The 26,381-nt window shown below is 40.4% G+C and overlaps 1 protein-coding gene across 3 annotated transcripts in view; it reads right to left on the bottom strand.

Moving 5' to 3' along the window:
- Positions 1-754: 754 nt before the first annotated feature.
- Positions 755-26,381, bottom strand: part of BRF1 (BRF1 RNA polymerase III transcription initiation factor subunit) — a 227,001-nt gene continuing 201,374 nt past the window's right edge. For all 3 annotated transcript variants that reach the window (XM_067554938.1, XM_067554936.1, XM_067554937.1), the window contains 3 exons: positions 12,952-13,003; positions 8,347-8,515; positions 755-4,555 (listed from right to left, as the gene is read on the bottom strand). In XM_067554938.1, the coding sequence (XP_067411039.1) occupies positions 4,518-4,555; positions 8,347-8,515; positions 12,952-13,003 (259 nt within the window). In that variant the 3' untranslated portion in view covers positions 755-4,517. The remainder of the gene's footprint in view (positions 4,556-8,346; positions 8,516-12,951; positions 13,004-26,381) is intronic.

Raw genomic sequence — 26,381 nt, 5'->3', positions numbered from 1 at the left:
CCGTAACCTATATTAAAAAAAATGTTTTGCAGACCTAGAGCAAACTGCTGGAGCAGAGCAGAATCCTGGAATCTGCAATAACCAGTGTGTAAAAGCACTTTGTATCTAGTTCACTAGACGTATGTTTGCTTAGACACATTTTGGAATGAGAAAACGTGTGGTTAATGCACTTTTAAAGCATTGCTTTTCATATTACTGCGCACCTTAATACTTTTCACTACACCTTCGTAGCAGATGTTTCCCTGGGTCCAACCTTAACTCCACATTTAAAAACTCAGCAAATAATAAAAGTAAAACGGTAGATGTGGATTTACCCCCAGATTGTGGTATCCAGATGTTGATACAATAGAATGATTTTGAAGTCAATGCACATCTTGTTCGTCAAGATACAACTCTTCCAAAATGAGCACCAGAATCATACTCCTATTGAGCAAACATACCACATTGCTCCGATTTGCACTAAAATGACATGATTTGATAGAAAGATCTTGTTAATGCTATGCAGTTTACAGAAGCTATCTACACTTACGGATAATCAGTGGAACAATACTATCTAAAACACACTTGCCTGATTAGAAATGTCCTCCATTTTAAAAACAAAAGAAGGCTCTAAATTACAGATTTTGTCCACTACAACCAACCAATCACACAAAAAAGCAATCAAAAGCAAATATTCAAAAGAATCAAGAGATGAAGGAATCAGAAATTTGCAAGAATGCATCATAAAAAATGGGATATGCACAGTTTTTTTTTTTAAATTTATTTATTTACAGCAAATATATTACAATAAAAAAGCTGAGCCTGGCTCATATTGTGGTTGTGTAAAGAAGATACATATGCTTACATCAAACAGTTTTAATTTTCTTGGCACTAACTGAACTGAATGTGTAGACTTAATGCAAAAAGAAGTAGTACACTTATTGGGCAAAGGACACATTAACAGCAACATCTGTGGACAAGAGTTTCAATACAATCCAAAGAGAATACAGACACAAGCCATCAGCATGGCAAAAACTTTTTAGACGAACATGTAACCCACAAGATAAGGCTGTCTGGCACCATTTAAGATTTGCTGTATTGAACATAGTGACTTTAAAGGAACGTCATACAAGATTAAGACATAGAAAATTCAATTATCATGGTGCACAATCTCATTACTTTCATTATTCCTCTTTCATATTTTATTCCCACAATAATAGTGTGTGCTAAAGAGGCTTCCTGGCAGACAAACACAATGCAACAGCTGGAGGGTTTTGCCTGTCAAATAAAGTGACCTGCAGCAAGAGACATTTATGCTTTATACAAATATGTAGCTCATGTGGGTTCTAATATAAAGATCTAAGAACAACAAATGCTGAAGCCTTATAATCTCTCTTTATTATAATCAGAATCCTGAATAAAGCAGGGTCCAAATTACTCCTAGGGAATTCAGGCTACAAAATAGCAAAACATTTTCTGCCAGGTCACTATGATACAGTAACAGTAGTAAACGGAGTTAATGCTGCGTTAACCTTTTTACATTTTCATGAGTAGTTATAAAAACAGAAACTAGCATCTTGTAATCTGTTTACATTTCCTGAGCTTAGTTAAATCATGAAGGAACATTATAAAAATCCCAGCTAGTCACCAGTAAATTAAAAATGCATGCAACTGGTTTGAAAACCCTTGTGTTCAGTGTTATTTCTCCCTATTTGACACCATGGCCCTTCCCTTTTCATTTAGGCTCCTATACAAGAGCATGTGCAATTAAATTCACTAGCAATGCTGGGATGCTATGCAACTGTGGGTCTTTTTGTCCTCTCTAAGCGCCGTTGTGGTAGTCTGTAAGATAGCATGTTCTGATTGAATCTTATGAGACCCCTCAAAACCCCTGCAAGTATTTTCCACTCCTGAATGGAAAAGCACCCCTCGCCTCCAGTTTGGGAAATAAAGCACCCAGAAACCCAATCCACTACTGAAATTCTCATTTCCTAGTTGTAGGCTTTCAAGCGTAGTGGACTCTGCTGTGCACCCCAGCTCCCCGATCTAATGAGCCACTGCCCTGGCAGCTGGTTTAGTATTCTCCTGGGTGGAAAATAACCAATGAAAATCTACACCAAAAAAATACAAGAGAGATTTTCAGCAATAAAGAACTTATCTTAGTGGCTTTGTCAAGAGCCAACACTACCCTTTGAAACAAGAGGGTTTGCTACCCTCCATGAGTCAATGTGTATGTTTATTTCCTGCAGATAAAATAATTTGTACCTTGGAGTAAAATCCATATTCTGCCAATATATGGAGAGTCCGGGCATTTACAGTCCTGCTTTTGGGCAGAGTGCTGCAGTATTCAAATTCAACCTAACTCACCTAGGCAAGTATACCATAGATTTGCAGAGGCATAACGGTTGGTATTTTAAAAATTATTACATAACCATGTGATTTTTTGCATTCTTGCTGCAGACATAAAAGTTTAACTCCATAACTTACCCCTAGAGCAGCATTTGTGTTGCTACCAAAGCTGCCAGAAAACATCTGTAGCTTTTCTTATAGAGTACCAGCTTTTCCCATAAGAATTATACTAAATCTGCTCTTTCCAAATCCCATACTCTACAGACAAGTAATCCAAAGCCTGGTTCAAAAAAGGTTTTCGTTTTCCACCTGCCCGGCAATTCATTTTGTTACCCAAACTCTGCAACAGCACATGCAATCTCACAGCCATTGCAAAAACAGGGCGCAAAAATATCTAGCAGACACACACTAGCCAAAGCATTATATTTACTAGCCAAGCCAATATTAAAATGTGTCCCAAAAAAGCCCTATATGGGATCAAGGACCTGCTGCTCCTCTCACTTCTCCCCTCCCACCACTCCTTTTTACTGGCTGTTGGGAGGGAAGATCTAGTGCCTCTGCCCTCTTTGATGACACTGGACGTCTGGGCAGCACCGTTTCATCTCTGTCACCCCAGCTGCTGGTAATCAAGGGAGCTGCCCAATCTCCACTCCCCGGGCTCCTAGGAGAAGCACCAATATCCAATGTCCCGTTCTGTGCACAAGGCGCATTCTTTCAGATCACCTGTTAGAGTCGGGTGGTGTTCCGTGAGGAGTGCTCTGCCTAATAATAAACAGGGTGCTCCTCAACAGTGAGGGAGTGAGTAGACTCAAACTCTGAGCTGCACCAGCCCCGCGCAGGGAAGACTGTTTTGCTAAGAAATATGCAGCCAATCTTCCCTGAGCTAGGCTGGTTTTGGCAAATCGTGCAGCTTCCGTGACCATCAACACCCAGGCCAGAGAGATGAAAATGTCAGAACTCCTGTGACCCCCAATATTATTAAGATCTTGATCCAAAGCATATTAATGTCCACAGGAGTCTTTCTACAAAGTTCAGGGAGCTTTGGATCAGGCCCTAAAGGTGGTGATAATAATGGTAGTTACTGTACAAAATGAAAGTCAAGCTGAGCCAATCAGGTTGCTGTCTGGGTGACCTTTAATTTACCAATAAAAAAGTTAAATAAATTAAATTAAACTTCAATCAAAGCAGAAACTATCTGATTTATACAAAAAGCAAAGATTTTTCTTATTTAAAAACCCCTAGACGTGTAGAGACAGGCTCCTCCCTGCGTGGCTGAATCTCAGAACAGATCTGTTCCCTAACCCAACCAGAATGCAGCAGGTCAATAACGGTAGCAATAGTCACCCTACTGCACCATCATCAACTACAGTCCTACGACACCACAGCAGTATAGTTATTGGAAACGGACTTGGACATAGCAGTGTCTCCTGCTTTCCCAATAAATGCCTCGCTTTTTTTGAAACATTTTTTTACAAATATTTCTACAGCACTTACATAGCAGTAGAAACTACTCTTCTGTGACAATGTTCTCTTCTAATGTCAGCATCTCTTGAGGAACACAGGACTCTATTATTAATATACATCAGCGCATATTTAGCTTCTGAGGATTAATTTAAAAAGATACTGCCATAGAATTATATCTTTTTCTTTAATTTATTTACTTTTAGGACAGTATCAGGCAGGGAAGCTTGTATACGATGACAGAGTCACATTTATAATAAAGATTATAAATATTAATTTTTCTCATTATACCATTATTTGAGAATTAATCTTGGTATAGTCCAAAGATTTATGTGGAGGTTTTTCTTACTTTATAATTTATTCCTCTTCTGTGTGTTCCTTTTCAGCAGCATCCCTGAAGCAGGGTCAAATATGAGATGTAGTTTCTAACCGCAAAATACTGTGTACACAGGCTATTTTTCTATTTTCCTTTGTTCTCTGGAAACATTACTTCCATTAATTCCTTCCTCAAAACACGATCCAGAAAAAATTTCAAGTACTATAAACCCAAACTTTATTGCTGGGTTATAGGTCAATGTAAACTGACCAGAATCAACACTCAACTAAAATTCTCTTTACAAAAGTCAGGATTGTTCATTTATGTTGGCTGATCACAGACAGCTCCTTTCACCATTCATAAAGTCATCGGAACCAAAATATTACTACATCTCCTTCGGAAGCAAACGGGACTAATAACCATCGTCATCGTCCATATCACAACCATAATCTGAAACACACAGAGAAAAAGGTTTATGGAAAAGAAAATGTTTTAAACAATAAGAAAAGTACAAAGCAAAGATTACAGCTGTCATACTATAAATTCAAGCAGTCTCTATGCTGTGTAACAAGTTGGTATATTTTTAATTAACCAAACAGTAAACTCATACATTTTCTTAAGACCATGGAGGAAAACTGCTATCTGCTCTCCTGAATGAAGTAAAAAATACTTGTGAACATATATGTATATGTTTATCACTGCATTTATTAAGAAAGCTCTAGAATACATAAAAATCTATATGGAGCCTTAGGACCCTAATTTCACAGAGACTTGGCACATGGACATGTGAAATATTCAGCTTTGTTTAGAGGCTAAAGAGATCAAACTTGATTGTCAAAAGTAGACTGGAACATGGACGTACAGTACATAAATAGCAATGTGCATTTACAAGGGGGCATGGTTTTTACATAAACATGAGCAGCAAGAAAAAAAATTCAGTGTAGACACACCCTGCATTGTGTCTCTTTGCCAGTCATTACCCAGAATCCTTTTTGTGCACAGCTATTTCAGCAGAGCAGTGCTGATTGCTGAGGTCTAGGTAAAAAACAAAAAGTTTGTATGTGCTTCTGGATATATCACTTTCTTTTCTGTGTACTTCACAAATTACTTAGACAAAAATCTCTTTCTTGCAAAATGGACCCAAACTTTTACTATTACACATGACTGTTTAGTAAATTTAATCTTTATCTTCCACCATCAGTGCAGGGAGGTGTGGTGTAGTGTTTCATGCAGGGACACAAGTCAATGAATGCTCTGCAGAAAAAACAAACATAATCCACAGTGATTTGACAAAAAGGGCGAAATTCATCACCTGAATCTCCGGCAGTTCCCTCCACTGATCAGGAAGGTCTAAGACCCACGAGTAGACATACAAAGGAATTCTTTTGCTGTTAATCCTTCCCGCACACCTCAATTTTAATTCTGGCATCATTCCTAACTTATTTTGCTTAATAATGCAAACACCGTACTCAGATCTTTCGGGTGCAGTCCAGAACCAGACAGAGGGTAACGCAATGTTCTTGGAATGGTTTAAAAATAGTAACACAGAGGAGAAAAAAAGCTCAATGACCTTTAAACTATTTTTGTGGGCTTTATTGCTATTATTTTTAAACACAGATCCACCCACCCACATGGATGCACTTTCTTGGGAACATAATCCTAATAATAAACATTAGTGACAAAGTGTTTTTCCTATGGTTCTGAAATTATTTTCCACTTGGAAATCAATCTAAAAAGCACACATTCCTTTATGCTCAATCCATAGACATTACAAAAAAGCTTCATCAAAGTCTGCAGCTGAATTAATAGTGATGGAGGGCTTGCACAATAAATCAACACTCCAGCACAAACCTTCTTCCGACTTTGCTGTAGCATACTGCATCAATAACAGTGCCTTCTGTTTTAAGGTCATTTTTGCGTACGTCCAAAGTTTAAATTTTAAACAGGAAGTTTCAAATAAAGGCTAAATCTAGACATGTCCAGCTATGAAATACCACTGCAGAAAGGGGATCAATGTTTCTTATCACCAGAGAAACATGCTTACATGACGGCTTCAGGTTAACACAAAAACTGGGAGGCACAATGGGGGTTTGGGCACCTGACTGTCATTTAGGTATGCAAGTCCAATATTTACATTCTCCAAAACCCCTCTCAAGCTGCTGCCTAGCCCTGCAGCTAGCCTAGCCTAGGTTTCCACGGACACCTACATTTCTGCTGGTGGACATGCATATAGCCACCTTAGCCTTGACACCACCAAGAAACTTGGTATCTAAGCTCCTGTAGGATTCACAAACTGGGTGTTCAATGCCTATCATGTTTGAGGGCCGGCCTGGTGGATGTGCTCAGAGGCTGCCTTGGAGCACGTCGACCAGATTGGGCCCCATGCAAACCACAGCCAGAGGTGTCAATGGTGGTGGTGCCACCCACTCTCCTTTTTATGAAATAGCCCAGTGGCAGCACTCACCCAGGATGTGAGAGACTCAAGTTCAAATCCCCACTCTGCCTGATGTGGAGCAGAGACTTGAATGCACATCTCACACCTCCCAGGTGAGTGCCCTAATCACTGGCTTATAAAGTCACACCCAACCCCGGCACAATGAATATTTAATCATTTATACAAAGTGGAACAGCTTGAGATGAGAAACACCCATTCCAGAATACCTCATAACCCAGTGGTTATGGCACACACACATGCGGGATTTGGGAAAGCCAAGGTCAAGCCCCTGTTCCAAAGAAGGCGGTGTGGGGATCTGAACACAGGTCTTCCACATCCTGGGTGAATGCACTAACACTGGGCTATTTGGGTCAAGCAACACCACCTCCTCCTTGGTTGTTCTTGAAGAAAGGACTGACCTGGTTTATGTGTCTGTAACTCCAGGCCTGGGTTCACTGCTGTGAATCCGGAGTGGAGGTAGGCATCCATCTCCCTTTGAGGGGCAGGGGTTAGGCCCAACCCCTCTCCTCAGCATTTCCTGCTGGCTAGTTTAGGCAGTTCCCTGTTCATGGTGCTGCCTTCTGAGAAACCCCCTTTTAGGCCCCTAACTGTCCCTGTGCATCGTACAGGGAGCCCAGGTGCCTAACTCGGGGTTGTGAATTCCACTGGGTAGCAGGACACCTAAGAGTAGGAACTGGGATGCTCAGCCTCCTCTTTGTGAATCCCACCCAAAGACCTTAATACACGTGTGGTTTAGTGAGCACGATGTGATTGGTGTGATTCCCACTTCACACTATGTTTGGTAAAGAACTCACTTCTCATGACATTTAACCAGAGATGGTGTTTGAAGACTCATCTAATACTGAGCTGGAGCGTCAAGTTCTTAGGGCTTGTCTACTTCACCTGAGAAGAAGGAATTCTGCAGAATAAGGTAGGATGTGAATTTGAAGTGGAGTAGCTAATCTGGAATAACCCATGTGTAGACAAGCTGGTATCCTACAGCTAGGATCCCAGGATTTTATTATGGAAAGTCCTCCAGGAAGTTCCACTGTGGCATTAAGGGGTAAATCCCACTTCTTGTAGCAGAAGTGTTGCATGGAAGGGAGTAGAGGGATTCTGAACATCTAAGGTGCTGCGGTGACACGCCACCAGCAACTGTTAAAGAAAAACGGAACTTGGATACATATCTGATATATATTAATTTGGACAGAAATTTGATTTGGCTATATAATTTAAAAGAAAATAAAGAAATGTATTTATTGAGTATGAATGACCATGAGCCAAAGCCTTGCTCCCAGTGTCTGACATGATGCTTAGCTTTTTGCTAAAGTTACCTTTTCATTTTAAAAAAGAGAAAGCATTTTAAAATGGACGCCAAATGATTACTGCATTTGGAGTTAAAAAGCCCAGCAACATGGAAGGGCCTATGCAAGGCTCACTGCACCACCTAAGCCGCACCCAGGGACTGACTGCAGGGGAGGGACGGGCAGAGCAGCTGTGCAGGAATACCTGTGCCCAAACATGCTCTGGAAAGGATCTCCATACCAGCCCTGCACAGTCCAGCATCACACCGATTCGCACTATTCTCATCACACCCATCATCATTTTGGGTGTTCACATTTCATCTGTTACCTCAAGCTAACACTGCTGAGGCCTTTTTATTCAAAAATAGCTAATATTTTTTACATCTCCAATAGCTCCTTGAGTAAAAAGATTCCTTTACAAAGAACAGAAATTGGTCTGGTAATTTCTGTGTCTTCAAAACTGCACAGTCTATAGATCCAACTATCCAAAAATCAAGACCTACCATTTCCTCCCATTAACTGAAGTGCACTCATGCAATGATCATCCTCTTCTTCTATTTCTTCTTCTTCAACTTCCTCATCATGGTTATATGATACCGGTCCACTTTCTACCAGCACATTCACTGGTTTTTCAAGCTCTGGCCCTTCTGTCTGTGAATCTGGAAAGGTTACCTGCAAACAAGAGAGGGGGATATGAAAAGTATATCATTTCTTGTAGCCAACTCTTCCCCCTTAAAATCTCCAAATGAAAGGGCCAGAACAGCTGGTCCTATTGTCCTCTAACAAAGCCCAAGCCCAATCTAAGAAACTTAACTATTCTGGGGAACATTCAATTTCCACAGTGGACAGTCCTGTGAACGTCAATCAGAGATGAATATTCAGATTTTAAGTATTTCAAAGCCAGGCCAATACTCAACGTGAAACAGTCAAATACAGTGAAAGAAAAACACAACCCTCTCACAAGCCCAAGGTAAAACTAGCTTGAGGATGAAAGTGATTTGGCAGAGCTCTGTGGGGACCCTTGCAGTGTTTTCCTTCTTTATGTTTGGTTCAAATACTGTTGGGCTATTATGAAATGATGCTATTATCACTTTAATGAGCACAAAATGTACTCTCCTATCAGGAAAAACCAGACGTATTAGTTTTGACAGATCAGGCTGGATTTACTTGGAAACAGAATCAAGAGCGTGAAAATATTTCTCATTAGGTAATACTGTTAATAGTCAGCATGTTATTCCATTACACTACATTAACCAGCACCTCCAGTTTAGCAGAACAGTTGGTTCCAAACAGTGGCTTGGGAACTGGTGACCCCAAGAGCACTTGCCAATGGTCCGCAGAAAGCTGACTGCTCACGTAGTGCTGGTCTGTCCTCTCTGTTGCCAGCGCTGTCTAAACTTTTCGATGTCTGTCTAATTGCTGCTACGGCCCCAATTCAGCAAGGTGCTAATTAGAGCTAGGCAAGAAACGGTTTCCCCATCCTGTGAAAAATGTTGAGATTTTCAACATTTTTCCCATTCAGCACTGGGATGAAACTGAAACAGACAGAGAGACCCATGCCAGAGCAGCCAACTGCCTGGTGGTCAGGGCACTCACCTGGGATGTAGGCGACTTGAACCCAAGTCTCCTATATCTCAGATGAGTGCCCTAATCACCAGGCTTACTGGCTATTCTGAGGTCAGTTCTCAATCTCCCCTGTTCGAGCTGTTCCACATTGTATAAATAATTATATATGAATTGGAGCAGGGACTTGAACCTGGGTTTCCCCCACATCAAAGCCCATGAATGCCCTGACCACTGGGCTAAATTGCCATCTGGGAATGAGACAGTGAGGCAGTGCCTGCACGGTAGCAGAGGGAAAAAAGACCTAGCAGCTGGGAAGAAATTCCAAGGAGCAGAGTTGGGGACCGAGCATCAGGAAAGTACATGCACTAGAAGATGATAACTAGGAAGTTTGTAGAGATGACGAGGAGGAAAGGGATCAAGTGGGAAAAGAGCATGTGCAATGGAGCAAGTAGGGAGGGAGGAAAACACAGCAGGGAGACAGAGACCAAATGAAAAGCAAAAGACACCGTCGCTGATTCTCTTATGTCAGAGATGTGGAAAATAGCAGCCAGGTGTAATTGGCTTCAGCTCCCTGATTCAGCACCACCCGACCCTAAGCCAGAGCAGGAGAAGCCTTGCCCTAACTCCAGCTATCCGAGTACTTCCCCTTGCATCAGTGGAAGATTGCGCATAGTGGAGCTCAGTCCTTCCCCTTCACGGTGGGGGAACTGGCAGAGGAGGTGAGGGATTTTCCCTTTTGCAGAGGGGGTATCTCCAGCGTTAGTGCACCACAGAATCTGGCACAGCTACTTTTTTCAAAAGGACAAAATGTGTGTTGCCTTAAAAAGAACTCAACATTAACGCTTTATTAATACTACTGCTTGTTGATGTAAGCCATTGCAGAACTGAGAATGTATGTAACATTACTTGCCACTTGTCATCACCAGGAGAGAGTGAAAAGATTGGGAGTATTTACATTAGAAAGAAGATGAATAAGAGGGGACATGATAGAAGTGTGTAAAATGCATATGGTATGGAGAAGACAGACTGGGAACTTCTATTCTCTGTCTCTTTAAATCAGAAGGGGACGTTCAATTAAATTAAAAGGCAGTAAATTCAAAACTGATAAAAAAAATACTTCTTTACATAATGTGTAACTAAACGGTGGAACTTATTGCCACATCATGCTATTAAGAGCAAAAACTTAGCAGGATTCAGAAAGGCATTACATATTTATTTGAATAACAAGAATATCCAGAGTTATAATAGTTAATGCTAAACAACTTTGGAAGGGATATTAAGCTCTGAAACATGACATTTAAGCCAAACTAAGTACTAGGGGTTAGGAGGAAGGTTTTTGCACATTCTGAATTATCTGGTGCTGGCTGCTCCTGAAGACAGGATCTGATTCAGTATGGCAATTCCTCTGTTATTTACTTCTGCTACAGTAACTCTTAGAAGCCCCAAACAAAATCAGGTCCCCATTGTCCTAGAGGCACTGTATGAACACATCGTAACAGAAGGCCTCTATCCCAAAGCTCACCGACAAATTACTCACACATCAAACTTCTCCCAAACCTATCAGAAATCAAGCTGATCACATAGGCAAACTAAGGATTCCAGCTGAGATTTTCTAAGGGCTTATTCTGAATTTACAGCAGTGCAGCTGCACTGTGCTAGCACTTAGTGAAGATGCTACTTACGCCAATCGGAGAGCTTCTCCTGTCAGTGTAGATATTCCTCTTCCCGGAGAGGCAGTAGCTATGTTGACTGGAGAAGACCTCCCGTAGACATAGCAGGGTCTACACTGGGAGTTTGGTTGGTATAACAGTGTCGCTCAGTGATGTGGATTATATAAATTTCGTAAGTTAGTAGTGTAGGCCAGGGCAAAGTCAAATAGGAGATTCCTCCAATAGCTCATTTATTTGCTACTTAACAGCCATTAATTTTAATGGGTGCCCAAATCACATAGAAAACAATCTCCACGTAGAAATAAATCTTATTGTTAGATTTTAATTCCTTTCCTTTCAGTTTTATCTGGTTTCATCCATCACCATTTTTCCCATATAGAATTATCAAACTGACAACTCCAGGGGTTTTAGGCATGAGAAGTAATAGACACAACAGTTTTAGGAAAAACATCATCTTAATTTATACTAATTTTTATGCTAAAAGTTTCCATCTGTTTTGAAAATTTTCACTGAAGAATGGGTGAATATAAAGGAGCTACAACTGATTCATTATTTTTTAAAATTGCAGCATACTAATTAAAATATGACCTTCTTCTAATTATCATGTCCATTTCCAGGCTGTTACAGCTCTAAAAATGTGCAGGTTTTTCTAATGAGCACAGCATAAAAAGTGAAAATGTATTTCCCCAGGCATTATATCAAACTGTTTCTGAAAATTCATGTTTTTTAATCATTTTTAAACATGGATGTCAAACAGTTCTTTTCACCAAACTTCTTGAATCAGTCTCCAGAAAATTTGAACTTTAGCATAGCCTTTAAACGCAGGCTTTTTTTTTTTTATGGGGGCATGAATGGTTGTGGAAACATGTTAAACTAGAACATTTTCAAAATGGTGTCAGATTTCACACGTAAAAAAAATGAATGGCTGACTCAGTTTGTAAATTAGCAAAATAGATGCTACATTATTAAATAACAGTTTATTCTCTGAATATGGACAACAATTTATGTATTGTATGTGTATACATGTGTACAAATGTACTGCACATTCTGTCTCTGTGCAGGAGGACTGGAATCATGACCCACATTTTGGTAGAGAAAGAGTGAATGAATGAGTGAGAGAGAGAATTACCAAATGAGTAGCATGAATATGGTCACTTACCTATTACTAACTCGTCCTCTGCAATATTATATTCTCAAACCAAAATACATAAATATTAAGTTTCATTATTTAGGGTGAGCTGTCACTTTTCCCTCTGCCCCAGGAGCAGACCAGGAGGGAAACATGACTCCACAGTCACAATTCTCTCGCAGGCCACCCGTCTGCTCCACGAGCAAAGTCATCTACCACTGGTCCACAACAGGAGTTGATTACTTCCTGCTGTGTGCCAGTTTAGCTCTGCTGGATAATACAGTGAGGGAGTAGGGACAAACTGCTAATTCCCCATCCCTGCTCACTTACTCAATTTGTTTGTTTTTTAGAAGCTTATGGGTTTTATTTCCCCTCTCCCCAAACTGGAATTCCTGTTGAATATATTAAACATGAATATTTACCTGGTTATTGATAGGTTTGTGTTCACAGTTTCACTCACCCTTCCATTCCGGATCCCTATTTTTGTAAAAACAAATAATTCCAGCTGGAAAACAGAGGGCATCATCTTTGCAATGATCCCACTTTATCACTTCTGGCCTGATCAGAGGTACTGAACCTGATCTCTTTGAGACTCTGAATTTACAGCCACATAACAGAGATCAGAATCTGGTCCGCTGAGGTTGTTTCCATAATCAAGTGTTAACTATTGTATTATGAGTAAATCAATATTTAGACTCCAGTCATGTAGAAAGGTTCTGGAGGAGGTGGTAAACTTCACATACCTCTTCAGTTGCAGCCTTTTTAGCTAGTTGTGCAGAAATCAAGGGTCTTAATCTGGAGAGAAGAAAAAAGACATTGGCGATTATTAGAACAGTTCTATTGTACATTTGAAAACACAAGGTCAGCTTGACAAAGTACATTCACTTGTTTTCTAGCCAAGAGAATGAGTTTGCTAATGTTATCATGCTATTTATTTTATCCATTCAATTTAAAAATATAAAAGAAAGCCTATCTATGTACAAGCCCGACACACAGTTTACTGAATATAAATGTTGATTATTGTTAAAACTATCATCCAGCAGTTCAGTACAATAAAGGATTGTCTACACATGAAAGTTGATCCGGAATAAAGTAAGGAGTGAGTTTAAAAAGGTTTAGCTATTTTGATTAACTCCATGTGTGGATGCTCTTATCCCAAAATAACAGTGATTTATTTTGAATAAAATTAATCCATTTCCAAAGTGGATAAATGTTGTTTGGAATACAACTAATCAGGAATAATTAATTTGGGCAAAATTAATTAGAATAACTCCCCACGTCGACAAGCCCTTAAAAAAAAAGCAAGCTAATAAGCACTATAGCAAAACTCCATCCATACTCCATCCAAAGCCCTTCTTAGCTTTCCCCAGAGGCCCTATAAAATAAGATTACTTTTGCCACATGCTCTGAAGGCCAAAAAATGTCTACCCATTGTGGGCCCCTCCCTCTCTTCTATAATAGTGAGAGGGACAGATTCAGTCAGCCAGATTCTGTTCCTGTGCCAATCTGGAATCACTTCCCTTTATTTCAGTGAGGGGATTCCAGATTTACATGGGTGTACTGAGATTATACCAATATGGTTTTAACATCTTACATCTAATGTTGAACTAGACAACATCAAAAACCGAAAGGATCCTACATGATCTGAAAGTAAGAAATGCTGCAAGCTGAACTTGAGCATATTTTTTAAAAGTACTGCATTGGGGGGAGGGGGGGGGGCAGGCAGGGAAGGACTGTAGAGACTCATTCAGAGATAAGAGATGAGTCTGTATTATTCTGCCATTCAAGTGCTAAGCATTGTTATTGCTAGTCATTTGAAATCCTGTTTCCTTATTGCTATGAACGCTGTTCTCAATTGTTTTAACCTAGTTCTGGTTGCTTTGTGACCCCTCTCCTCACTCAGCTATACCCAGCAATGGAGAGACTCACTTGCCTGGTATTTAATTCAGTTCACACAGCTTCCCAGGCATCCCTTTGAACAGAGTCTAAGCAGCATCTAAGTTTCATTAATAAAGATGTACACCTCCAGACCAGAGCTAAGCATTCATCAAGAGCAGTGGCTTCCAACCCGTGGGGGTCTTTCAAAGTGGCCCGCCGCTCCCCTTCCACTGACTGCAGAAGGGAGCCACTGCTTAGGGACTCAAGTAGAACGCACAGGGCTACAGGGCGTGTGCAGGTTCCCTGCTACAGCCAGGCGGACAGGAAATCAGCAAAGAGACAGCCTCCTTGCTGAACTCCTTCCGTCTGGCTGCAGCTGGGGGGGAGGAAGAGAGCTGCTGGCAGAGACTGGTGGCCCTTTAGGGTTGTAAAAATTATATCTGTGGCCCTCAAGCCACAAAGATTGGAAACCACTGATTTAGAATAAGATGCTTTTTTCCCTCTACTCATCTGTTGGTTCTGGCATTCTTTAGCATACAAATGGAGAACTGTTCTCCCGTTTAAAAAAGACACTAAATCTGACTATTTTACAATGGGAAGTGAAACCCCAGAGAATGAATGGAGCGCTTTAGTGTTCATTATCTGACAGACAAAAAAATACTGAAATTCAAGAGATGGGCATTCAACTGAGCGTCATCTTTGCAGCACTTCAGAATGGTTTCGGGATTCCTGAACAACTGGGGCAGTCCAAGGTGAACCTGCTTTCAGTGCATCTAACCAAGCTGACGTTGGGCAACATTTCAAAAGGCAGAATCAATGCACTTGCACCTACAGAGTGATTTAGAATACAATGGTATTCTTTTACAACTATTGTCCATTGCACTTCATAATTACCAACACTAGGGAAGAAAAAGGTAGTGTTAACCCAGAGAAGTTATTTACTACCTAGAAGACCCAATGGACCTTGGACATACAGAGAAAACATTTGAAGGCACAGATACAAATCTTACTTTACGCTGCCCCACCTGAGTTATACAATCTTTCTAAAATGTGAACATGTGCATTATACTGTTAATGATTGTTTTCTAATATAGAGTACGCCCACCCAAAATTGATACACACAGACATGAGAATGCAGTAACAATACCAGCAGGTTAGATAAATGAAGGTTGCTGGTCATCTAAGAGGCAAAACCTCTATGTTATCCTGAATTCACACACTTGAAAAGCAGTAGACAAGACATTAAAGCTCTCTATTTTAAAACATCAGTAGTGATTATTGCAATTAACACTCTATCCAGAGATGAGACTTGTTGCCACATGTTACTGAGCCATGCCATGCCTCCCAAGAATACCCTGAAGCTCGGCCCCTCCCCGATTAGAATCAAGCTGTTAAATAAGGCCAGAAGGTACTCAGAATCTGCTGGCATTTGTTTTAGAGGCAATAACGCATGTGCTTACACTGAACAATACAATCACTGCTAGACTAAGTACACAGTAAATATTCCAGTGTCATTTTAATTACAAATGTTCCCATCATGAAGAGAAAAAGGATTCTCACTTGTGGAACCCCTATTTGTAAACTGTAACCCTAAACATAAGGAGCCATTCTATTGCACTTTACAACGAGTGACTGAGTATTCATGTTAATACTGTACAGGCTGTGTTCCTGTGCTATGGTAGTGTTCACAAAGCATGCTTATTTTTCAGAAGTAGAAGTACTGCAGTTCTCAGGGTGAGCCAAAAGTAATACTGAGAAAGCATATATACATGATGCCCAAAAAGACATTGGGCCTGATTGTCTTCTTCCTTCCACTGATTTTACAGTAGTAGGACTCCACTGACTTCAGCAGAGTTAATCCCAATTTAAGAAGCCCATTAATTAATATGCACTGTCAACAAACACCAGCAGTGAAAATTGGAGAACTAAAACCACCACACAGGGATACACTGTGTCAACTTATTTTCCTAAGAGAATAATGTCTTCAATTTTTTTTAAAAAAAAGTAATTTATGTCCCTCGGCTGATATCATCTCCACAGAGACCCCTAGTTATTACTGTACAGAGCAGTAAAGAAAGGTTTTACAGTGTTGTTGGGTTTTTTTTAATGCCCTGATGCCCTGACCTCCTTAAAACTGAGCAGCTGCTGCCACACCAACCATATGGAACAATAAATTACTGGCTGCCATGGCTACAGATACTGGCTCCTTCTGCAGTCTGATTTAGCCAGGGAAGGCTAATAGAGTGTAGTGTGCCATCACTGAAGAACACAGCTGTTTTTGAGGCTGGAATAGGATGGGGCATTAAAGCTCAAATGAGCAACTTCACAAAAAGAGGACAGCCAAAGTCCTTCATGCAACTTTTAACATGCATGTGCCTCCCACCAACACAACCGCCATGTCATCTATCCCAGCTAATCAGACTTGCACAAAACTGGGCCTTTGCTCAGCAAAAGAAATATTCTGAATTAGCAGCTACCTTGTCCCATATTTTTAGTATCATTTCCTGGGTTAAGACGCATTGTGATGTACAGCATGTTTCTGTTTAAAATACAATACTTCAACAAAAGTAAAATGGTTCTGGAGATCTTTCTAAATGCTTCAGTAATCATTCACAATTTCTGCATCTTCTGGTTTTATGCACTTGCATTATAAACTGCGAAATTGACAGAATTCAATACATTAAAAATAAAAAAATAAACCGCAAAACAAGCAATGTTGTGAATGGTAAAGCAACACTATACAAGGAAAAATATGTACAAACCCCAAGTGCAACACACAGGTTTCAAGCTAATTTGAAAATATACATATGTTCCAGTCAACCAACATAAACAACATGTGAAGTTGATAATCTTGACATTTTCTTGTCAGAAAGTAACGGCATAGTATTTGTTGTTAGGGTCTGCTCACTGTAGAATCTGCTTAGCTCGTGATCAAGATGTACAAGATAACATCTAGGTTTGTTCTCTAGCTTAACAATTTAAAAGAAGGTTCAGTATAATGGAATGTGACAGGGTTGAAGATCACATAAATTGAACTTTCAAAGTGAACAAATGCTTTGAAAAACAAACAATGCGGCTGTGACGAACAACTGTTTTTATTTTGCTTATTATTTAATAAGCAAAGATTACATAGTATAGTACATAAAACAGAGAAGATGTTATGGGGCAATAAAGATGTGTAATTTATATTAGGCAACTGACCACCCATGGGATTATGATACCATAACAATCTCCTCAATGTAATTCTGGAAGGAATAGTTTTAGAAAGTCATCCAAAACCTCCCTTATGGCTGAATTTTAATTTAATCCATCCACGTAGGAAACGTCTTACTGCTGCTCACTACCCATATTAATATTATAGACAGAAGGACAGACAGACAATGAATACATGATGTTATATAATGGGTTTATCATCATGAGTCTGTGATGGCTGTATTAATCATGAGTGGAGAAGCCTTGAGGAAAATTATGCAGGTCATCCAAGACAAGTGCCTATATAACCATGCCACTCCATCATGCATTCTGTGTACACACCACATATGTTGCAGAAAATCAACTGTGAAATGCGCTAGAGTTTTTTAAAAATTGTATTGGTATGTTTTGGCATCCCTCCCACTTGTAAAGCCAGGCTGTCTTTGTACCAGGAGTCCAACTAACCAGACAACTGCAGAAGAGTACACACCTCTAACAGTTGTACATAAATTGTAACAATTTGTACACATAAATACCTTTCCAGGTTGAGGACTTAATAGTGTGTCCCCTACTGGAAAGCTGGGACTCTCCTCTTTCCGATAGCATAAAAGCTCCTCTTAACAGCAAACTTTAAGCTTGCCATTGGTTCCAGTCTGAATATTTGGCTACTCAGTAACTAGTCAGTAAACTGCTCGGGCCCGTGGTGGGCTTTTTGTTTGTTTGGGCTTGTTTGCAGAAGGTGAGAGATTGAAAACCACATATTCTGAGGACAGGACAAAACACTTCTCTGGCAGCTTGGAGTTAATGCTACTCCAGCTATGCAGATGGGTTGCAGCCTGAGTGAAATTGGAGCCTGGTCTCCAACCCCTACCCTCAGCTGTGTAAGCTAACCCAGGACTAAAGCACCTCCAAACACAGGTCAGAGGTTTTTCTGTGTGGACAAAGAGCAGAGGGCGGAGGTTAAAACCTAGGTAGAGAGCCCAGGTTAAATGTGCCGTGAAGACATACCGAGTAAGGAAACAGTAAAGCAGGTAGGCTTTGCAGTGGGTACGCTCACACCTGGACTAGGCTAGGAAGGGTGGCTCAGAGCCAGATGCTGATCACCTGGGCTCTGCAGTGAAGACATACCCCAAGAGAAACATCTGTTGGTGAAGAATAAAGTCAGGCTGTGCTGTTTTCCTAAAGTCTGTTGCATCCTCTTCAGAACAGACAAGTATTCTGCTAGTTAATATACAGGTGTCTGAACACATTTTCCATACCTTTTCTTGGGAGTGAGAAGACAGACAGACAGTGGATAGGGATGAAAGGTAAGACTGGAAATTTTGCTGTGTAACTGTAGCACGCACTGATCTCCAGGACCTCAAATAAATACTGTAAAACATCAACATGGTGTTTTTGTCACTGACCACAACAAGAAGTTTTCAATCACAAAAATGGAGGGAGTTCCAATATAAAGCCACGTCACTGAGCCCCAAGCAAAAATAAGCCAAACAGATGATCAAGGAGAGTCTGAATATGGAACTGACTCTATAGGAAATTACTGCAGACCACAGGAAATTGCAATTGCTCTAGGTCAAGAAAGGCTGGCTCAGGTAACTTTACTGCCTTGGCCAATGCACCTACTTCCTGCCATTATGAATGTGGAAGACTTTACCGGATTTGTTAGTATGGATACTGATGAACTCACCTCTTGAGAGCCGACAATTTAGGAAAGTATTTGCAATCAAAAAAAAAAAAAATCTAGACTTGATCCAAAGAGAACAAACCACAGTCCAAAAGATGCCGCCCCTTTCACCACAGCAGCTTCAGCCTTTTCTCCCTTGGCAAATGAAATGGTGGCAGCAAGACAGTTTTGCATGTTGCTAGGAAAAGCTGCTTGAAATAGAGGAAGCTATAAAGCTGGGTTACAACTTTGCTCTGAAAAGTCTGTACTTAACCACACTACAGCCCCGAATCAATGAGACATGTAAACATGTGCCTCACTTTAAGTATGCAAGTAATCCTACTTAAAGCGCTTAACTACCTTGCTGAACGGGGACCCAAAATGGTAGTGGTATATAAGGCACATATCTTGAGAAAAGGCAGAAAATGTATGGGAATTATAGAAGGCAGTCTAAATACCAATCATTTTTACATCTTGTGCTTAAAGCTATGAATAGACAAATCTTTTACATATCTAACTTAACAAGTCACACAAACACTTCTATAATCTGAATAGAGCTAAATTACACTGTAAAGATATGAATTTCCAATGGCAAAGTTCTTAACAGTAGTGCTTTTGCCTTTAACTCTGGTATAAATATACTACCCCAGATGTAGCCAATGAGATTTACAAATATTTGCTTTTGGACAGGTGTTTTTGATCAAACTCAACTTTATAAAAACAGATAATGAGACCAAAGATGAAAAGGAAAACCTCTAGTAACCTGCAGTCTCAGAGAACAATCCACAGAGATTGCTATACCCAAAGGTGATGCAAGATTTGTTGTTAGATCTTTCCTGTTTAAAGTATATGACATTACAAGGACAAAAATCATAACAGACATAATATTAAATTACCTCTTCCCCTCCACCATCTCAGATAATACAGCAGTGTTTAAACGAGGTGCCTCTTGCAGGTATATGCAGGGGAACACATTATTTTAAGATTCAGGTAACTGTAATTTCATACAAGTAACTCATCAAGGCACAAGGATGTACAGTAGAAATTCTTTCCCCCTGTGTCTGGTATATTATACACCAAAGAGCAATTTCATTGCCAACCATCTGGAAATCAACGCATTCCAAGTTTTATTTCATGATTACCAACATTCGTCTTCATAACTCATTTCCAATTATAAGCAATAAATCATTCCTTCTTGCCTCTAATTTATAACAGCCAATTAAGGGAAATCTCTTATTTAAATAACAAGTATATCTTTAAATTATCACATATTTTGAGGTATGCACTGAACATGTCTAATCAAACAGCCTAATGGCAATATAGCGGTACAGGGCTCCTTCAGCAGGTACTATGGAAGCATATACAAAGGCAAACACCATACTCTGCACTCTCGTGACCTGTATACCTCACAACTTTGCACAATTTAAGATATCAGTGTTACATGACTGAGGTAGCTTAGATGAGACTGGTATTTTGCCACCCATGAAACAGTTTTGAGTCATGACTTCCCATTAAAAGGATGACATGGGCCAACAGAAGAAGTCGCAGTGCAGCTCTTAACAGGCTAATTCATTTTTAAAAATAGAGATATGTGCTTTAAAGTTGAGTCAAGGCAGCTTTAACTTTCACATGGGAAGTCTGTGACAAATGTACCCCTGTATGCACACCCTACACATTATTGTAATAATCTATGCACTAAATATGCCTTGTGAGCGATCATATGAAAACTCATCATTTGCTGGTCATTGCTGTCCTGATAAAATGTTTGTAGCAACACTGTATGCAAAGTTATAAAATTCCACTGTGTTATTTTAACACACATCCCAAACTAAGTTTAGCAAACAGGTCTGTCTCAAACAAAGGAATATGTGCTCTGCTTAATTTTCATTTAAGCAGTCAACAGAATCATCAAGCAAGAAGGGGAACAAAGGAAGCTCAAATAGGTGAGTGAAAAACAGCAGGGAACATCCTTCCCCATAGACTTTTTCTCTCCTGGTACTCAGCTGGAAATGTTTATCAAGAGGGGGACTGAAACTATAAAAAGGAAGGCAGCCCCACCACCACCACATTCAAGGTACCTGATGGGACCAAGGAAGCATCCACTGGATTGTGGAATAAGGGGTCCTGACCTAATAAGTCTGGTCAGTAAGACTGATGAAAGCATGTAGTGAGAAAACTCTGTTTTGAATTTAACAGTTTGTTAAATTAGGCACTAGTTGTGTTTTATCTTTATTTTCTTGTAACCACTTCTGACTTTCATGTCTCGTTTAGTCTACTCACTTAAAATCTCTCTTCGTAGTTAATGAACTTGTTTTACCTAACCCAGTGTGATTGAACTAAACCGTCTGGAAAACTCCATTTAAGGTGTCAAGTTATTTTCAATTAAAGAAATGACACCGTTTATATAAACTTGTACTATCCAGGAGAGGGCTGGGCAGTATGGAACTTACATTTCTGGGGGATGCTCTGGGACTGGGGTCACCCTGAAGTACAACCATGACTAGTAAGAGTCAAGGTGTGGCTGGCTGGCTGCAGCCCACACACAGACATAGCTGGGAGTGACTTGCATGCTGGAGGCTGTTTGTGAGCAGTCCAGGCCAGAGGCTATAGCAGCAAAGCATTTTAAAGGGCATCCCAGGTTAGAGCGCAGGGGTTACACAGCTACTCAGTCTGGATTGTGCCCTGGTACGTCACAAAGCCACAGAAGGTTTTTTACCAAACGAACAAGCAGTTGAAGAATGAACCACGCTCACTCTTAAAGGTGGTTCCTGCAGGTCAGGATTAAATGGTGGTACATTAGGTGGCCTCACCTCTGCTAATTCCTGTCTGTTCTCTGTGTTGACAGAACCTGCAGTGTGGTCTATCTGGCACCTGTTGTGAGTTCTACATTCACTCAATTCATGTCACACCAGCCCTCACAGATCAGATAAGTACTTAAAAATGTTTATTATTGATTTATGAGATTATACATTTCATTTATGATAATAAACAGGCCAAGTTCAGCAACATCAACTGTGAGAGAGCAGGGCAGGTAGAGCTTGTGAAACTGCCTGTACAAGAGAGTTACTAAATAAACCCAATGTGTATTTCAGGAAGAGGTCTCCATTTATAACTCTCAGCCACTGCACTTACTGAATGAAGGGTTTAAAAGAAGAAAAGCTCAACCATACCAGAGTTTATATGTAAGTGTGCAAGATAAAAAAGAGGGGTCAAACAACAGTGTCATAAATGCCAAGCAAAAGCTTTGCATATATTTGTTCTTCCGTCTCACTCATGGTAATTACTGTGCGAGTAATTGGAGTGGTAATTTTAAAAAGTGACTCTGCTGCATTTGTCAGAAAGAAGAATGAGCTATATATAGTTAGAAGAGTGTGCGCTACAATTCTGGATACAAAGTTCTGAACATGAGAAACTCATCTTGGGAATGTGGAGGTGGCCCCTGTTGAGATTTCATTGGGCCATCACAGCATCCTAAGTCTGTGTTCCAGTTTTACCCCTTGACATCTGGTGTGCATTTGTTGTAGGAATGGACACAACTGGTTCTGGAGGAAAACACGAAAACTGGCCTTAACCTTGACCTAGCTGAACCTTAATCAAACTAATGCAAGCTAAAACTGGTTAAGGAAAAATAAAGAGGTCTCTTACCAGTTACCGGGATTCTCTGAGAGTGTTACCTCTGTTTATTCACACATGTGGGTTGTGCTTCCCAGGGTCTCTGATCTTCAAGAAACTTCTAGAAAAGCAGTGATTTTTGTGCTACGTAAGCACCCCCTTACAGCACCATATATAAAGAGCTACAGTTATAAAGAAGCTGTGCGATCCACCATATCTTCTTTTCCCTCCACTAAATGCTTTATTCCTCTAAAAGCAGAACCTGGAAGAGGAGAAGGAAGGCGGGTGGGTAATACGAATATGCAAAGGAAACACGCTTGAAGGACTGCAGTGACCATGGTAAGTAACTTCTCTGGCATTGTCTTCATTAGATAACTGTACTGTGTTCAGACACAATCATGAAGCATGAAGTTAGCTGATATGACACACACCATGATGCTCTACGCTGACCGCAGGGTCAGCATTGCCTCAGTGATTCCCACGATTAACAACTGTGCTTGAACATTATGCAATTTTCTACTGTAGACAAGTCCTCTCTTCTTTCAAGATGCTTCTGTATATTCCCACATATGGGAATCTAGCAAGCAGTACAGTTGCAAGATGGTGGTCTGTGCAGTAGTAAACAAACAAGGATTATAAAATTGCCAACCCCAAAAGAACATCAGACCTAGATGCCAGTTTGAGAGGATGATGTTGCATATGAGATGTGAACAAAACTACATAGCAGCCCTTCAGATTTCTTTGGTGGAAACATTACAGAAGCATACCACTGATATTACCTTATTCCAAGTACAGCGCATCCAAAGGTCCTCAAGCACGGCAACTAATCTAAGGCACTGAGTAAAAATGGCACTCCCTTTACACTGATCTCCACAGGTTACAAAAAGTCTTGATGACTTTCAAAAGGCCTTGGTCCTATCCTACATGAGATATAAGGTATTATTTTTATTAGTCTCCACATGAAAAATTCAACGCCATGTTTAAATCTAGATTGAGCCTGGTGAGAATGAGGTTTTGGAAAGAAAATCTGGAATTAAGTGACCTGTAGATGAAACTCAGGCAATAATTCTGGCAAAACTTTTGGATGAAGATGCAAGACAACTTTGTCCCTGTGCAATACTATGAAAGAATTATCAGACATCAAAGCCTGCCGTTTAGGTTTGGGAACATGGAGTAATTCCTATTACATATAGAGATTTGTCTCTTCACCATACAGCATAAAGGTAAAAAGCTTTGTCTAAGCTACAACTTCTAAGCAAGCTTGTGATCAGGTTGGCTCTAAATATGGTTTGTTCAGATCTACAGCATAGTTAATCTTTTGTTAATAACCCTGTCAGTGAACCATATTCTGCTGATGTCAGAAGCCTAGCCTGGCACATGGCTGTATTGTAACCACTTCAGCACTTCTGTTGTGTGAACAGGGGCTGAATCATACTTGTGTGACTGGTTTGGCTGGTCCTTCCCTCCTTCCTCCGAACTCTCAATGCAGTAGGATATCCAAAGGTGCACTGCTGAATGTATTGCTGGTGCTCTTTCGTGTATACGTCCCAGACGCTCCAACCCTTTCTAAGGAAGTATGGGACATATGTCCAGATTTTATCAGAATGCATTGATACAAACATGGTTAGGCAGCATAGTAGGTGTGAAGGAACCTAAACTATTTTAACAGCCAGTAAGTTTCCAGATGGACACAACATAGCAAGTTAAGATGACCCTGCCAGAAACCAGTATCTGTACCCATAGTGTGGATGGCTCAAACAGCACACATCACACCATAAAACCATTTTTTCAGAAAGAGCTAAATTCCTACCTGCCATGTCAAAGTCACAATCTCAGATAGAAAAAGAAACTCTGTGAGAGATTCCAAGTCAAGATACTCTAAATCTCAAAGACCAAATAGGATGCTGGACCCTACATTTGTTGACACACTGATGAACCCAGATTGCACCCTTCATTCCAAACACTTAAGGTGCTTATGGCAATCCATAGAGCAAAGATGTCTCAAAATGGATGTGAGCATGTATGGATAAATGGAGTAAAATGGTACAAATCACAAGAGAAACGCAGTATATCATGAAGCATGACACGTTTTACTGGTGCATTACTACACACAAGTGCCTGCAGTTGCCCAAAGAATGTATTAATGGATCACTAAAACTTGCCCTAGGAGATCTTAATGCCACTGAAATGCGTCTCTCTTGAGAGATGCATCAGATTTTGTGAGAACAAATACATTAGCGTAAAAGTTTAATCATAGTACCTTATAAAAAGAAAAATACTTCAGTATAAAATAGTATGTGGAAACGCTAGAAAGGAAAAATAAACATTTTCATAAATAGGAATAGTTTCATAAATACTTTTGCTTTGAATAGGGTAGATGTAACTGTTTTTATTTTATTGGCTTCTTCCTGATGTAGAAGGCAGCCTGAAAGTATTGTGTGTGGTTATTTCCAAAGTATGTATGCATGTATTTGGTTGGCTGATTGGTGGGTTGGTTTTGGCTTTGGCTCTCATCTCCACACACATTTGCCCTGATTTAATTAAACCAGATTAGTTAAACCCATGCAAACCCATGTGCGGATACTCTTTGTATGATTTATGACTGATTTATTTCAGTATAGCCTAAACCTGTTCCTATTAGGCTTAAGCCATATCTACAATGGCCAATGCAAATTACATTGGCATAAAGCTGCCACAGTTAGTATATCACTTGTGCAAGTTCATATCTGGCTTTGCGTCAACACTGCACGCGTTCACCAGGAGTATTTGTGTCGATGCACAGTGCGGTGCACCATAGGTAGGTATCTCAGTGTGCAACTCGCCACCATCCAGCGCACTTTTTTGGGAAGTTTTGGCAATGCATGGTGGGGGAGAAATGACTTACACAGGGTTGACTAGAAGCAAGGAATCAACTTCCCAGCACGCAACTTTCCCATAATGTCCCATCCCATAATGTCATCCATATCCAATACTTTTCATGTCCCTTTCAAAAATCCCATGAACTTGTGTGTCATTCCTCACTGTCCACCATCTCTGAGAGAATCATGGAACCTGCATAGCTCTGCACTGTTGTGATGATTGTTGCAAGCTCAGTACATGATCCTCTGGTATTTGCAGAGCCATGAGAGCCACTGAGTCTGCGGGGAACATGATGATTTCCTGGAGGACAACTTGCTGTGGGACATAGTAAGAACCATTCAAGGCTGTTGGTGGTGTTCACAGAGCAGCTGCAGATGGAAGAGCACCACTTCTAGGCTCAAGAAATGAGCACGGACTGGTGGGATCACATTGTAATGCAGGTTTGGGATGACAAGCCATGGCTGCAGAACTTTCGGATATATAAAGCCACATTCCTGGATTTGTGTGCCAAGTTGCCCCAGAACTCCAGCATAAGGACAGCAGGATAAAAGCTGCACAGACAGTGGAGAAGCGAGTTGCAATTAAACTGTGGAAACTTGCAACACCAGATTGCTACCAGTCAGCGAGAAATCATTTTGGAGTTGGAAAATCCACTGTGGGGGCCGTTGTCATCCAAATTTGCAGGCCATTAATCACCGCCTTTTATGCAGGACTGAGACTTTTGGCAATGTGCAGGGCATAGTAGATGGATCTGCAGCAATGGGCTTCCCGAACTATGGTGGAGAGATGGGTAACACGCATCTCCCTATTTTGGCACCAGCCCACCTTGCTCCAGAGTACATCAACAGAAAGAGCTACTTTTCTATGTTTCTGCAAGTGTTAGTGATCACCAGGGATGCTTCACCAACATCTATGCTGGCTGGTCAGGAAAGATGCATGATGCTCGCATCTTTAAGAACACAGGACTGT

Source organism: Emydura macquarii, unplaced genomic scaffold (genome assembly GCF_026122565.2).
Source record: "Emydura macquarii macquarii isolate MOO-44397 ecotype Brisbane River unplaced genomic scaffold, CSIRO-AGI_Emac_v2 contig_1551, whole genome shotgun sequence".
NCBI lineage: Eukaryota > Metazoa > Chordata > Testudines > Chelidae > Emydura > Emydura macquarii.
Note: the sequence above shows the minus strand (reverse complement) of the source record. Positions and strands in the feature narration are given on the sequence as shown.